This window comes from Candoia aspera, chromosome 2 (genome assembly GCF_035149785.1).
Source record: "Candoia aspera isolate rCanAsp1 chromosome 2, rCanAsp1.hap2, whole genome shotgun sequence".
NCBI classification, from domain to species: domain Eukaryota; kingdom Metazoa; phylum Chordata; class Lepidosauria; order Squamata; family Boidae; genus Candoia; species Candoia aspera.
Window position 1 is genome coordinate 178,441,468 of NC_086154.1, and position 14,551 is coordinate 178,456,018.

The 14,551-nt window shown below is 38.0% G+C and overlaps 1 protein-coding gene across 4 annotated transcripts in view; it reads left to right on the top strand.

Annotated features, from left to right (window-relative positions):
* The window catches only part of SUSD1 (sushi domain containing 1), a 55,505-nt gene that overhangs the window by 29,151 nt on the left and 11,803 nt on the right, over positions 1–14,551 (top strand). For 2 of the 4 annotated variants that reach the window (XM_063294966.1, XM_063294973.1), the window contains 2 exons: positions 1,195–1,288; positions 6,770–7,021. The exons of 1 other annotated variant lie outside the window; for it this stretch is intronic. In XM_063294966.1, coding sequence (XP_063151036.1) covers positions 1,195–1,288; positions 6,770–6,791 — 116 coding nt within the window. In that variant the 3' untranslated portion in view covers positions 6,792–7,021. Of the gene's footprint in view, positions 1–1,194; positions 1,289–6,769; positions 7,022–14,551 lie in introns of those variants that run through there. One more of the 4 variants, XM_063294970.1, reaches the window with a different exon arrangement.

A 14,551-nucleotide genomic window follows, 5' to 3' on the forward strand; every position in this document is an offset into this window, starting at 1 on the left:
CTGGTTGTACAAAATACATTGCATGTTCTTAAAGTAATGAACAAAATGTAAGTTTATTTTAAAAAGTAAACCCTGCATTCAGGTCAGTGTTCCTAAAGTTTGTATTATTTTCAGCTGGAAAATGCTTCACCTTCTTCTTTGACTTCACACTTTTGCACCTGAGTTGAATGCTGCATAGAACTGTGACATACTTCTCATGATTTGGTGCCCACTTGCGCAGTGTGAATAAAAAGTGTTTTTATTTATTTTATTTATTATCCTAAAAAGGGAGCACAGTGTAACCTCAAAGACTTATCTTTTAATTTTAATTAATTAGAAATTAATTTTTAAAATTAAAAACAATTTTAATTTTAAAAGGATTTAACTTTTGAGTATGTAACCTTCATGGCATCTCTATTTACTGATGTTTATTTTCCATTGCTACCAAAGACAACCCTGGTGCCTAGCTCTCTTAATCCCACATGTAAGCACGTGTGCTATATGTACCTTTTTCTTTTTGCATGGGAAAGTATCTTGCATTTTACTGTGTACTAATTTAGGTGTAGTTATCTGTTTGATAATTTGCCTATCTAATCCAAGTTTATTTGTAACTGGGAGGAGGACGAAATTGTCAATGTACAGGAGTTTTGTGGATTGCAGGAATGTTGTTTCTTTATGGAGGACGGTTTGTACAAGTTGTAATTTGATGGTGATTACAGATCCTGAACTTCATTGCTTATCTCTTCCTGGACTTTCCTCTCCCCCAGAAACTATTCAGGTTATTTGACTCATTTGTTGCTGTTTGCTTGTTTTTGACGGTAGTTGCAACTAATCCTTGTGCGTAAAGGATGGCCTACATGTCAGAGCAAAGAGCAACATCACTGTGTGTGTTGCCTGTCAATTTACCTTTGCCACCATCTCTGATATTCTTCCTATTTTTTTAGTGCAGTACTGATGATTTTCTTTGGCTTGTACTTGACTTGTGCAGCTTGTTTAGTATGAGAAAGCTCCTTGCAAATTGCAAGATAAAGGGGAGATTTCTAGGCAATTCCCACTGAAAAATGTGGGAAAAGTAAAACAAAGAATAAGTATAGTGTGTGTGTGTGTGTGTGTGTGTGTATAAATAAATAAAAATGACTACAGACTGTTTTGCTGAGCTCCATTATTATATGTTTTTACATTTGGTAAGTGCTGTTTAATTTTTTTTTCTTTCAGATATATCATTCCCACTGCAGCATTTGACTATTGTTGTTTTAGGCTCAGTTGCTGCTACCGGTTCCATCTTTTTATTGTTACTCTGTCTAGCATGGTAGGTAGCATTAAATATTTCCTTTTGTAATGTTCTTTCATCTGCTAGAGTGAGATTTGTACAAAAGAACAAGCTAAATATCTGACCTGAGAAACAGGGACATACTTGAAATTATACTTTATTCAAGGTCAAAGACCAGCTCTCCCTTTCCCAATACATTCAATAAAGTAAAAATAAAAATTGTAAAGAGAAACAAACGATATATAGAGATAAAATTCTCCAGCAGTTGTATAATTATTGCTGCTTGGGGATCTTTGATACAATCTTTTTAATACATAATCCTTTAGGTTAACCTTCAACCACGTTAACAAAAAAATTCAAAGGCTGGTCCCGGGGAAAAACCATCAAGCCAAACACTCTAGTACAAATCTGCTTCCCACAGCGCATGTCCACTTTGCTGCTTTATCGGGCAAACTGCCTGTATCACAAAACTGATCTTTATATTGTACTTTGGAATCATGTTCCAGGGAGTAGGTAGTATATTGGCAATGTCAGTAATCCTTTTCACCACCCAAATTATTAAAAAGAAAAGAAAAAAATGGTTGAAAGACTGCAGAACAATTTACAGCTCACCAAGTCTCCTTGCTGCAAAATAAAGAAAGTATATAGTATATGAAAGAGAGCAGTAGCACCATCAAGAGCCTGTTTGGTGTAGCACTTAAAGCGTTAAGGCACCAGGCAAGAAACTGGGAGATGGTGAGTTCTAGTCCTGCCTTAGGCATGAAAGCCGGCTGGGTGACTTTGGGCCAGTCACTCTCTCTCAAAGCTCTAGGAAGACGGCAAAGGCAGACCACTTCTGAAAATGCCACTAAGAAAACCAGATGGACTTGTCCATGTAGTTGCCAAGTGTTAAGGCTGACTCAGAGGTTGAAAAAAAAAAAAGCATTATCCCTTTAAAAGGCAGTTGTTTCGGACAACAAAGAGAAATAATCTTTTTTATTTTCAAGATTAAGAATATTTAGAACAGTGTTTCTCCACCTTGGCAACTTCAAGATGTGTGGACTTCAACTCCCAGAATTCCCCAGCCAGCCACTCCCCATACTGGCTGGGGAATTCTGGGAGTTGAAGTCCACACATTTTGAAATTGCCAAGGTGGAGAAACACTGGTTTAGAACTTACTTTAAACATGGTAGATCAGTTCAGAGTTTATGATACACAATTGTTTCCTGAACTTGCACAAGTGTCTGCCTTGTACACTTGTCCAAATATTCCTTATTTAAAGAATATTCTTGGTTGCTCCTTGCCTCTTCCTGCATTGGTTTGTTTAGCATTTACTGCAAACTACAATCATAAACTTGATTTACTCTTGACTTATAGTTGTGGCTTTTGAGGACAGAAACAAGCTGTCTCTCGTTTCTGCTTTACGCATTACCTAAAAAAGTATGAGCAGAGTGTCAGGGATGTTATTTCCATGGCAAAGCAGTCTGGGAAATGTAAGAATGCAAGGCAGAGAAAAAGCGCTGTCTAATGGTCTGATGCACTGAACCATGAATATCCACTGAACCATTTCAGCTCGTACATGCAGACCTAATTGGGCCTCTGGCACCCTCCATGAGAGGGGCTCGGTATATCATGGTCATGATAGATGACTATTCTCGATTTAGCTTCTGGTATCTGTTAAAGAACAAATCTGAAGCATTCATGACATTTAAACAGTGGGTCACGTTTGTAGAGCAGAAGTATACACATAAAGTAAAGGCTTTACAGACAGGGGCTCAGAATTTATGGCGAACTATTTTCAAAACTGGCTAAGGCATAAAGGCATTGCGCACAGGCGCACATCACCATTCTCGCCAGCCGAAAATGGTGTGGTGGAGAGAAGAGGAGGATGTTTACAGATCATTATGTGCTCCCTGTTGACTGATGCAGGCATGAGCAAAGCCTATTGGGGAGAAGCGATACTGCCAATGATCTTATTAATAGAATCTGGAATTCAGCTATTAATGAGACACCTTATTTCATGTTATATCACAAGCAGCCAGCACTGGCACATTTGTGTGTCTTTGGCAGCTATGCTTGGGTTCACATACCAGAAGCTGTGAGGCATAAGGGACAGCCAAGGGCCAAGAAACTGAGATTCATTGGTTATGAGGCAGGGTCCAAGGCATACCGTTTTTCAGACGGCAGTAAACATGTAACTATATCACGATCTGCCACGTTCACAGAACATAGCAGTTGGCATAGAGTGCATGCCAACTCAGAAGTATATTTGCCTGAAACAACTCCTTACCAGCCTAGGCACATAAAACATGAAATAAAACAGGAGACAGAGGCACCTGAGTACAGCAGCGAAGGCACAGAGGAGGAAAGACCGCAGCCCAGAAGGTCTGAGAGGACTAACAAGGGTATTCCTCCTGATCGGTATAAAGCTAGTAGAGCAACAGCTTGCCATGTTTATATTGAGCCACAGTCCTATCAAGAGGTAATGCAATTGCCAGTGGTTGAACAGAAAAAATGGATAGAGGCTATGGACAGAGAAATGGCCTCTTTAAATGAGCACAGAGTTTTCACAAAGGTACAAGTACCACACAATAAGAAAGTGATAGGATGCAGATGGGTATATAGGAGAAAGATCCTGAAAAATGGAGAATTATTATATAAAGCGAGGCTGGTAGCCCAGGGCTTTACTCAGAGAAAACACGAACAATATGAGGAAGTGTTTGCACCAACAGTAAAAAGCGAAACCATCTGATTGGCATTGACTCTGGCAGCTGTCCACAAATATGTAGTGCATCATTTCGACGTGGACACTGCCTACTTGCACGCAAATTTGGATGAAGAAATCTATATGTACCAACCGCCAGGGTACGATAAAATGCGATCAGGCGCAATCCTAAAAGTAAATAAGGCCCTCTATGGGCTAAAGCAATCAGCACATAATTGGAACCTGTGTTTAGACGCAAAATTACAGAAACTAAATTTCAGGCTTGGTAAAGCAGACCCATGCCTCTATACAGGGATGGATGGAGACACATTATCCATCTTACTGGTATTCGTAGATGATTTATGTTTCATGACAAAGACACAGGAGCAAGTAGACACATTTGCCACTCAATTGGGAAAGGAAATACAGCTAAAGAAATAAGGCGAAATAGAGAATTATCTAGGATTAGAGATAACATGCACACACACACAGGAGGATTCATTTTGACACAGAGAAAGAAGATAGAAAGGCTGTTACAGAATTATCACATGGAGAACTGTAAACCAGTTCAGACACCGATGTCCATGGAGTACTAGAATTTAGAACAGGAGAGGCCGTGCGATCCTGAATTGTTTCAATCAGCTGTGGGAGGTTTGTTATACATTTCGCAATGGTCGAGACCAGACATAACCAGCGCAGTGAATATTTTAAGTCAACACACTGCACAACCCACACAGACTGATTGGACTGGCATTAAACGTGTGTTAAGATATTTAAAAGGAACAATTGATCTTGGACTCCATATACAGCCATCAAAAGCGTTAGTCCTGAAATGCTATGTAGACAGTGATTCGGCGAGCTCTCCTGCTTTATTTAGCTGCTCCAACTAGCAAGAAGAGCCCCACAAGAATGATCAAGCACAGTGAGTGCCACTTGTTTGAATGCAGTCAAACTGTGCAGAATCTGACTTGCTCCAATAAATCACAGTTTAAACAAATCACCCATTTCTGACCTTAGACGTAAGGAAAATGTGTATCTTGTTTAAAAGAGGAGGCAAAAGCTCTCCATTTTTCATTTTACATAAGTCTGAGCATTTCCACACAGAGTTAATAGGGCTAATCCATGTTTCCCGTTTCAGCTGGTTATGAGTCTGTACATCATTTTGTTCATAGTTAGGCAAGATCCCGTTCCCAGACAGCTCTACTATTTTGATAACTTTAGATTTAGACAGGCTCAATTTCTGTTCTATCCCTTTTTCCTTACATGTTTTCTGAGGGCTGAATGGCTGGCTTGCTTGCTTATTTATTTATTTATTTTTCAAATTTCTATCACTGCCCATCTCCCCAAAAGGGGTACTCTTAGTCCTGAGGTCAAAGAGGACTGATTGAGTAAAACTGCTTCTTTCTCATTCAGAAATCGTTCGCATTTAAAGAGAGGAGAAAAGAGTTTGTAATCTTTGAAGAAGAAAAACTAATTTGATTCCCACCATCTAAATCCTAAAGCAGAGCTTCCAAGTTGTAATGATAATTGTGCAGAAAATAGATACAAGATGTTGACTATATAATGTTTAATACAAATTGCCCAATGTGAGACTTCTAAGTAGGTTTTTAGCTGAATTTATAATTTTAAGGGTTCTTATTGATCCTTATTGATATATTCTTATTGGTTATTATTGATGATATAAATAAACAATAAACTTAATGCTGTACTAAGCATAGTAAACATAAACAGTAAACACAGTAGAATTGACCAGGGATGTTAAGCAAGAAGAATATATCTAGGGAACAGTTGGGGAAAGGAAGAAGACTGGAAAGCTTTAATATTTGTTTGCCTGCTAATCAACAGTGGAATTACTGGAAAGTATGCATTTTTATACTGAACGTTAAAAAAAAAAACCTTTTCAGTCTTCCCCAGGTTGGGTTATTGATGCAGGGGAATTTGGAAAGAGTTTGAAATATTTAAGGTACCCCAGTTTGCATACAATACTCTCATTCCAGATATGGATCCCACACATTTTCTCTCTCAAAGTAAAAAGAGTAGCATCAGTGGTCTGAAACACAAGAAATGTAATGCATTTCCCAACCTGGTGCCCTCCAGATATATTGGGAATTGTGGATGTGGCAGTCCTAATGCATCTGGAGGGAAGCAGCTTGGGAAGAGTTGTTGTCAAGTGCAGTTTGCTTCTGACTTGATCTTCAAATGCACTTCTGTGGACCCCTTTCCCTCTGAAATAAGGGCCACCTTTGTTCTCCCTTCTAAACCTCACCTACATGATGTCTTTTCTGGTCCCAAGCAAGTGGGTTTTATTCCCTTTTTTCAAGCCTTTAACTGTCTTGGATTTCACTGCCCCTTTTATCTATCTTTCCCAGTACTTTCATAAGTGTTGCTAATATTTTATTGTATGACTATTCTGATTATATACTGAAGAGCAATATAAATGTTTATTAACTTTGTAAACATTTACCTATTTGTTTTTTTTCTAGTATTTTATAAAAGTTGATATATTCATGTGGAACTCTTTTTTTTAATAGGATCCGCCTGTATGGTTTACTTTTCAAAATTATTACTTGTGTGAATCTCATAAAACCTTATCACTAGAGGCTACCATTTTATAAGGGATTCACACAGATGATATATCCATCAACAAAACCTATTAAAATATGGCAAATTTTGCTGCTGAGAAAGACAAGCAGCTCAAAATACCCGGATTACCACATTTCCAAATGTCTAATGACTGTCCTTGTTGTTTTGACTTCTTTTCTGTATTTCTGTGCTTCAGCTGGTTTAACTGGACTTGATGGGCTCTCTTTTCACCTTCTTCTGCTTTTTTGCAGCAGCAGCACATTAAACTCCAGCTGAACCACCAAGAAAATATTTTTTGATAAGATTGGATATTTATCAACTGCTATCAATACTGTCCAGAAAAGCAGCGAATCATCTTCTCAGGGATTCTGCAATTGCTTTTATCTAATGGGTACAACTCCTGATCATCTGGAAGAGAATAAAAACAAGACACAGAAATATGGAGCTGTCCTTCAGCACTCAGGAGAAGGAAATCCATATGCAAAATATCATCTCCCGCCTTCCCATTTAGAAATAGGTTTTGATAACTTTGTTTATTCATGTAAACTTGTCATGTTTGTTTACACACATACTCACTTTAAGTCCATAGCAAACTTGTGTATCTTCTTTCCATTCAAGGAAGACACTGAATTTATTTTTGAATGGGGAGTTACAAAACATTTTTAATATTTTTAAAGTAAGAACTCTTAGTAACTCTTCGTTCAAAAATATAATAGAACATTTATATTAGAGGCCCAAGTTAAAGGCAAAAATACACATTTCTGAAAATCAGGTAAAATGTTTCCCTTTGAAATCAGCAGGACTTTCCCCTTGATTTCACTAGAGCTATGCTTACTTTGGTAATTTGAATCCAGTCAGTTGGTACATGTTTTTGCTGAGCTGTTTAATGGGACTAGGCTGAAAAATTATGGTGTTTTTTTTCAACCATTCTCATTACGTTCACAAAATTTATCACTGGTAGTCTTCACTTAACAACAGTAATTGAGCCCAGAATTTCCATCACTAAGCCATGCAGTTGTAAAGCAAGATGGCATTGCTCAGTGATGGCAATCCTAGAAATTCCCCTTGCCATCATTAAGTGAATTTTACCCGCTGTTAGCCTGAACACCCACCCCAATCCAAGCCATTCCAGGCTTGATTCCTCTCAGCCCTGAACACTGCCTTCAACCCCCCCCCCGCCTGCCTATCTCCCCCCCCCCACCTATCTCCCCCCCATCTCTGCCTTTTTGGAAGCCCTGCAATCAGGCGCTGAGATGATAGCATTCTGAAGGGAGCCACATGGTGGAAGAAACAATGATTGCCAGAGAAGCTGGGTCTGAAAAGGACTCAAAACGGCAGGCAGCTGCTTCTGCTTCCCCTGTGGGGGCTGAGTTAAAAAGGCAAAGGTAGGTGTCAGGAACTGGGAGAGGAGGTGGCTGGGTGAAGGAAGGCAGGCTGGGAAGGGTGGAACTTGCTATTGGTGGCCTCGCATCTGCGTGGGTGGGACAGGATGGTATGCTTCACGGGTGGGCTTCCCGCCCCCCCAAGGCAGGTTGCAGGGCTTCCAAAATGGCAGAGGTGGGGGGAAGTTAGGTGGGTGGGTGGGAGTTGAAGCACCCCCGTAGTCGTAAATGCAGGCGGGCTGCCAAGCACCTGGATTTTGATCACATGACTGGGAGTGCTGCAACAGTCGTAATTTCAGGCACAGGTTGTAAGGCCATTTTTTCTGTGCCATTGTAATTTTGAATGGTTGCTGAACGGATGGTCATTAAGTGAAGACTACCTGTACTTTCATAATTTGCAAAAAAGCAAAATTTGGTGAAATGTTCATTTAGCAGAGAGCTTTACAGCAGTAGGCTCCCACATTTCCCATGTTGCACTTAAATTATGATCAAAGATCTTTCAAAGGACTTTTCTTAGATCAGAAGCATGGGCAGCCAGCAAGAAGAAATGGTAATCATTTGAAGGTCAACTTTTAAGGCCTATGATTACTAGCTTTTAAGGATTATGGAAGGCAGTGTTGACATTGGAGAGATTGGAGCCAAAGTCTTCAGCCATCTGGATGGTCTCCCAGAGGCTTAACACATCCTTTTTATAGCTTTAAATAAAAAAATATTTCATCTTCTCTTTAAATCGAAAATGGGAAAAATCTTGCCATCAAAAGTTGCTATTTTGGCACTGAATTTTAGTGGACACCTTTGGAAGTTCTGGAAGCCTTGGGCTGCAAATTGCTCACTCCTGCTGTTGAACGATGTGCAACAGAAAAAACAATTGCACTTTCTGTTCAAAAGCAAAATTGGTTCAAAAACACACACACACACACAATTCTGCAAGCAAAATACAAGAGAAAAAAACAAGTCTCTGTCAGGAAAGAAAACTTTGGGGAAATTGGAAGATACATTTCAACATATTCTCAAATCCAGGGAACCTCTAACTGAAATGCATTTGTCATTAGAATTTTTTTAAATTTAGTTTTTGACTTACAATTTTGATAAATGATCGGTGGAAACCAATTAAGCAAAATTGTTTACAGAACTTTGATGATCACCTGAGTATTAAAAGCATTTATTTTTCACTTAGTTATCTTTTTCCCCTTATTTTCAAATTTATTGTAGTTTTAGTAATGCTCTACCCCACACAACCCTCCTTCCCTAGGTAATCAGGCCCATGTATGGCCTATAAGGAAAGTAAAAGTATGTATACATTTGAAATGATTCCAGTTACAAGTAACTTACGTTATTTTATAAAATGTACTGTTTTTTCTCTCTCCCTTCCCAACAAGGAACATTAGCTATTGCCATATTATTATTCTTGGTGCCTTGACAAACTTTGGACCCCTCCCAGGCTGCTAGTATTACCATCTGATGTCTGTGTAAGGATCCAGATTTGGAGAACCTATCCTCTATTTTATCTTTAAGATGGTACAATTTTACAAAGAAAACTAGAACTTTACCTGCACTATAAGTAGGCAGTTTTGAGGAGAGCACTCCTTGCAGTCTGTCTTCCTTTCCTTCAAATAACCCTTGAGTGAGGTGTCAATATTGTAGTAAGGACCACCCTACTCTCACTTTTCTGATTCATGTGACTGCTGTCTTTAGACAGATTAAATTTCACAGCTAGGCTAATACAGGGATTTTTCCTTATATTATTCTAGCTGTGAAATGTAGAAGGTTGATAACATTGACTCATGCCATGCCAGTATTCATCTCATTATCAGTTTGTTGAGGATTTTCTGAAAGCTTGTTAATGTATTAAGTTTATGATGTATATGAAGTTTTTAATAAAATGAACCAACTATATTGTAAAGAACTTTCAAAATTCATTATGAGATTAGATAGGACATGTTGCCATTTATTTGGGAAATAGTTTTAGGAAGGAGGGCAAGACCCTAATCTCACTTCTGAAGAATGTGCAAGGACTGACATTCAATACAGATTATCCTTTTGAATACAGATGCTGAATGATTTATTTAAAGTTAAGAAGGTGACCTTCCCTTTTTCAATGACAACCCAATGAACAACACATGAGTTGCTTAGGGGAATCCTTGCAGCAGGGGAAAGACAAGAAAAACAGAGATAGATTAATCAGGAAATGCCTCAGACTTCTGACATCAACACATTAGGCATCCTAGGTAGGTTTATCTCTTTCAATTCAGCCTTGAACATTTCACTCTTTGGTGAAAACATGAAGCAAGTTCCAGGAAGACAATGATAACTTCAGTAGTTTTCCTGTAGCTGATAGAGATACCAACTCATTGGACCTTAGAGAAAATAGGGTACTGGGTGGTCAGCCTGACTTTCTGAAGATGTAGACACATGGTTAGTTTTAATATTAGCTTTATCTGCTTCTATGGGCTTTTGTCTGAAAGTTTAAACACAAATGGCTCTATTGACTTATTAAGTATTCTTTGAAAAAAGCAATTGTGGGTTATACGATCTTACATCATCCAAGGAAATTCTACACCAGTGTTTTTCAAACTTGGCAACCTTAAGATGTGTGGACTTCAACTCCCAGAATTCTGGGAGTTGAAGTCCACACATCTTAAAATTGCCAAGTTTGAAAAATACTGTTCTACGCTTTCCTTTCCTCTACTCACATATAATCAAAAGTCTCTCCAAAAGTTTGAAGTGCCTCTTGAATGGACCAGACTGTGGCTTAAGTATGTGCAAAATGAATATGATACACAGCAAGATTGCTGTTGAGTACCTGAAAATATTGAATTACATCAGGGTTTTTTTAATGATATGAAACAAGGTAATACAAACATCTGACCAGTGATGTTTGCATAGTGGTGATTGCACTTGTACATGATCAGTTCGCAATCACAGTGCCTGAATTTAAGTGGATTTTCAGCCACAGCCTATTGATCAATGGTGTGGATTGCTCCCTGCTTAGAAATAAAGATGTGAGATGTCTAGTTATTTTGAAATAGGGCCACAGTCAGAGCTCTGTTGATCTTAAACCTAGTTAAGAGGATTAACCATGCTCAATAGGCACAAGATTCTGGATATGGAGGAAAGAGGGAGATTTTGACAAACAGTGCAGTGCAGTGGAATGGAGAATCATGAACAGTACAACATCATATTGTAATGTTTTATTTAGTTCCTTACATCTGATAATAATTTCAACTGTCTGAGTGACTATTCTTGCATAGCTAAAGTAACACCATCCATATATAAAGCTGGATTACCAGTAGGTTTGTAAGAATACCAAGGTTTGCAAAAATAGAGGGAAACTTCCAATATGTGGGAGGGACTCCCCAAACTGTTTAATGAAGTGTGAACACTGAAAGAACCATCTCTGTATTCTTTATATATTGTACTACAGTATACTAAAGTATTCTAAGATCTCTCAATAATGAAGATCTCATTGAATTGAATTTCATGATTCTGAGAATGCATGTCTGTGAACTGGGGAAAAAAATGCAGGATCAGACCATAAGTAACTCAGTTCAACATTTTTCTTCACAACCAGTGGATTCTAAGGATTCAAGAAATCTTTTCTCCCTGACATTGCTTACTTAACATCACCCACGCCCTCACTGAAAACCTATCCTTCTGTCCTGACCTTCTCTGTGCAAATGGGAGATGAAGATTTATGCCTCTCTTTCCTTCCATCCATTTTAATGTATATATTTTGTATTAATTGTCAGCCCACTTTGAGTTAATTTATGGGGAACAGTATATATATATTTCCAATTCATAAATAATATGGTTGCTGGCTGTCATTGAACTTGTTTACTCCTGAGTATGGTCTTCCTTCTGTCCATTTCTCTGCCTGGGCGGAGCAAAAGATCTTCCCTCAGTGATGTAAGTAGATTAGATCTTTCTAACTCAATCAGCTTTTGACCTCCTGCATTTATAATTGATAAACTGAATAGCCATCCTCAGATATCTCCCAGTTTCCCATTCTAATGATCTATCTTGATTGGAAGTTGTTTTTACTACATCTGTGATTATTCTTTGCTAGAACAAACACTTCCAAATTCTACTTCGTTTTTAAGTGGAAGTGGTGGACATAAGGATTGGGTTAGTATAGCTGCCAAACTGTTGCAAACTAGTGAAAGGAAGTCTTAGGAGTACCACAGAAATGGAGGAAAATAACGCTAAAGACATCAAGAAGTTTCTTCCTTCAGTGTCTGCCTGCCTATTTTTGCCTGTGATCCTGAAAATGGGGTGTGAGAATTGACTGGAAACATTTCAAGGGGAAAGAAGTACCCACAGAAGGTTAACTCACTTCTCAGCAGTACTTAACATGTGAGAAAGTATTTTACATTTGTATTATATTGCATTAACAACATTTTGGGCAATGTTCACAAGTATGACAGATTTACAGCTTTTGAAAATATCATATGAAATCAGAGTGATGTCTCAGAATCTCAATTTGACATTCTATTTATTCTGTTGAAGAGGGTGGGACAAAGATGTTGAAAGCTGCGCTATATAAAATGTTAAATTCTTCTGAAGATAATTGTGTTGGTTTCAGCTCTACAGTGTTCCATAACTATACTGAAATACATGTAATGAGCACCAACCTCTTTAGTTTCTTGCAATGACAGAGAATATAGAGATATTCTATGAAAAAACCTTGGCAGATGCACTTACAAATAAATAAACTAATGTGAAGCATTGCAGAGATTTAGATCATAGAACAAACCAGGGTTCTCACATCTAGGATTCTTCCAGCCTTCTGTCTTTTAGTCTCCCTAAAGGATCCTAAGAATAAGATACAAGGAACTTTGCAGAAGCTAGAAGCTATTGCTTATTTTTTCAAAGATTCTGAATCCAAATCTCTCTTAGCTAAATAATATAATGGTATCATCATCGTCGTCATCATTATCAACCAAATATACTAGCAACCCCCTGCCCCAAATAACCCAAATAAAACTATTAAGCCCAGAAATTTAAAGTTATTATTTAGCTATACTAGTGTTTGGTGATCCCACTCTGGTGATTTTGTATATCATCCACCAGTATTGTTCTATGTTACGACTTATGACTTATCTTCTTAAATTCCATTCATGTGATCCCATCAATGTATGGGTAATCTTTGTTCAATCCTTTCATGCGATGAATGCCTTTCACAGCTGACACCCCTATTGTTCAAAGCACATGCCTAGAGCTATAAATGAAATGTTTGATGTGAAGGCTAAGTCTACCCAAAGGCTTAGGAGAAGTAGAGATCCTTTCATTTGCATTTCTTTTTGAACTTCCATTGTGGCTTATTTCTGGAACATCTAAGTTCTTGTGTTCTGTCTTACACTCTGGATAATGAATAGGAGCACCATTACACTGGACTAAACTACAGTTCCCAAGATGCTTTGGGGTCTTTTATGAGAGTTGAACCTGAATGATTAATTCAACTTATACTCTGTCTTTCCCCCCAAAGGGGGCTGATGAGATGGTTGACTCAAATGTTAGAATATTAATGAAAGAGTAGGCCCAGGCTGTACTTATTGCCTCAGTTCATGGATCTAGCGGCACAAATGCCTCTTTTCCACAGTATGTGGTCATCTAATTTCCTGTGTTGAATAATTTTGTGGGTAAGAAATTTATAGGAGACTTACTTTTCCTGTAGCTACAAATATTTCATTATAAAATGTTGTAAGTATGTAACAAGCTCCCACTCAAGTCTTGTTAATTATCTCTTGGCTATATTTACCACATAACTATTATCAGGAATGTGCAACATCCTTCTATTGCATTTATTTTCCTGTTTCTGTTGTACGATTCTAATCATCATAGAAAGCTCACAGAATAGCTTAAATATCCTTGTTTTTCAATACACCTTTAGTACATGCAGGCTTTTAAAAAAAAACTTGGAAAAGACGGTTGTGTTTTCCAAGTTTTTGTTGTGCATTCTATGTCAGACAGCTGTGGTTGTGCATTGTACGTCAAACAGCTGTGCATTATGGTGGCAAACATTCAGGTATTTATTGACATTTTTTACATTTACAAAGGGATGCACAATATTACTTGTTATAGAATTATTTTTGGCTGCTTTGGTTTCACCTGCAATCATATGTGCCCTAAAGGAGAAAAGAGTATGGTCGCCTGCAAGCAGGTTGTCTGAATGTGCCAAGTGCAAGCTGAGAGCAGGTTTTGTTTGCTTCTACCTTGTAGATAAATATGTTCTCCAGATCGGCTCTTGAATGAACAATGAATGCTATTGCAATGAATGATTGTCTAACATTTCTGAAATCCTATCGTGTGGAGAAAAAAAGATAACGCTTATGCCTGTGTGTGTGTGTATGTGTGTGTGAAGTCTATTTTACAAGGATAAAAATTTCCATTCTATTGAAACTACGTTCTACAGTGAGATTTTTCATTATATGCTTTCTCCAGGGCAGCCATCTATTAATATAACTGCTTCATCATCTAATTTCTCTTAGTAAAGCATGACTTGAAAAATGGAAGTGTTTGGCACATAGTTTGTTCAAATATTTGCAGTTATAGTCATGTTCAGTTCTACACACACACACACACACACACACTTCCCTGACTGAAAAATCTTATTTAAATAGAACTGAACCATTCACATACACTGGGTTCTACCTG